Source organism: Vicia villosa, unplaced genomic scaffold, assembly GCF_029867415.1.
Source record: "Vicia villosa cultivar HV-30 ecotype Madison, WI unplaced genomic scaffold, Vvil1.0 ctg.001262F_1_1, whole genome shotgun sequence".
Taxonomy (NCBI): Eukaryota; Viridiplantae; Streptophyta; class Magnoliopsida; order Fabales; family Fabaceae; genus Vicia; species Vicia villosa.
In genome coordinates this window covers 149365-151273 of record NW_026705552.1, presented here as the reverse complement: position 1 = coordinate 151273, position 1909 = coordinate 149365, and the positions used below count along the sequence as shown (strand labels likewise).

General features: G+C 33.7%; 1 protein-coding gene across 1 annotated transcript; it reads right to left on the bottom strand.

Moving 5' to 3' along the window:
* Window positions 1-704: 704 nt before the first annotated feature.
* On the bottom strand, window positions 705-1724 carry LOC131634237 (non-seed lectin-like). The gene has a single exon (XM_058904887.1). It carries the CDS (start codon window positions 1718-1720, stop codon window positions 944-946), a length of 777 nt encoding a protein of 258 aa, XP_058760870.1. The 5' UTR covers window positions 1721-1724; the 3' UTR covers window positions 705-943.
* Between the last annotated feature and the right edge of the window lie 185 nt (window positions 1725-1909).

The window sequence follows — 1909 nt, the reverse complement described above, 5'->3', positions numbered from 1 at the left end:
AAGTGATTGTCCTATATCTATCTCCTTGATTTATTCTCATATGCCGTGGTGGAAAGTGAAGATTTTCCACTCTATTCAAATTCCAAATGTGGAGAAATGTTACTGATACACTCTATTTTAAAATGTCAAATGTTATTGTTAGGAATCCATATTTCAAAACCCATGTTAAAATGGTGTTCCATTGTTCACCTCGGCCATTAGCCCGAGCTAAAAAGTAGGACACCTTTTATCATACCCTTCATTATCACAGACAACCAATCGTAGTTAAATTCTTCTCTCAACCGAAATGATATTTTTTGTGTGGCAGTGTTTGCTTTACATACAACTTGTTACTATTAAAATGATTTTAGTAGTTTATTTGTGTTAATCGACAACACTTTTCATTATTATCTAAAACATTGAAATTAATTGATTAATTAATAATTTATAATCCCAAATTGTGTAAAGAATCATTTTTATATAATTTTTATAACATAATTTTTTGAGTATGCTATTAATTTTTAGATATAAATTAATTATTCAGCTTAAGTCAAGGTCCTGAATCTTTGCTAGTGAAGATACGAGTATTTGCTTAATAAGACCAAAATATGGAGAACGTAGAGTAAGATTTTTAATAAGTTAAGATTATAAGAGATACTCTACCAGGAAAACAACACGGAAAGTTTATACTCCTCTATATAAGTGAGAGGTAGAATATTCCACACATGAAAATTACAATAACAACTATTTTATAAAAAGATACAAGCCACCTCCAAGAGTTGAAAATAATCTCCGACATGCACTCGGTGAAGCTAAACGACTTACTTTTGAAAATAATCGCATTGCGCCAATTTCAAATGGTCTTTATTTTAAAAGAAAACACAAGCTTAAATAAAAGAAAACACAAGCTGCTTGTAAGCAGGAGTCTTATTTAGAAATAGTAGTTGCTAGTAAGTAGCATTATTCATATGTCTGAGACATTGCTTGTAGTTGTTTCCAAGTTTGATCTAAATGACCATGAATGGATGATGTGTGATGTAGCAGTTATTGTAGTAGCAGAAAAACCAATCCTAACAATGTTGGGAAGCACAGTTTTCAAATCAACCGCTTGTGCAATGCTAGAATATTCTCCATTCTCATAAGTGACAAGAGCACTCAACGTGTTAGAAGGAGAGTCATAGATTATACTTACTTCTGTCCATGAACCATTCACCCAGTTCCATTTCTCGGTTCTGAGGGAAATTAAAGAGTTGACATCGATTCCAATATGTTTCATCTTGGGATCAAAAGTATCGGAATAAAGGTCAAACTCTAAACCAACAAATAGATTTATTGCTTTTTTCTCATCAACTACTCCTAGATATTGACTATCTGAGTTATCGGGAATCACAGTGTCCGGTGGTGCAATGAAAAAGATCAATCCATCAGTCGGAATCTTTCCTTCCGGACATTCTGCAATGAACGAAAAGGAAGTGTAAAAGCTGGTAACTTGGCCAGTAGTTTCGTTCCAAAGGGTCACAGGTGTTTTATATAAGGCACGTCCTGTGGCACGGGCAGTAGAACCGTTGGTCAGAGCCACAAAACCACTTGTAGCTATAAAATGGGCATCCCCTTGAAGCATTAAATCAGGATTACTAGGGGTGAGTTCGGTGAAATTGAAGGAAAGTGCATGAACTGAGTTTATATTTGTAGCTAACAAAACGAAGGCCACTGAAACAAGGGAGAATAGATAAAAATCCATTGTACGTACTGTGAAATTTGAGGATACTTGGTTTCTCTTCACACGCACATATATAGACAAAATAATACAAATGATATCATAGTCACTTCATATTGATAAAACCACCTCTAAATCGTGGAATAAGAACAAAATAATGAATCCTAATTGTCTTATTTTTATAGTGGAGAAATGAAATAAGAAAGGTAATAA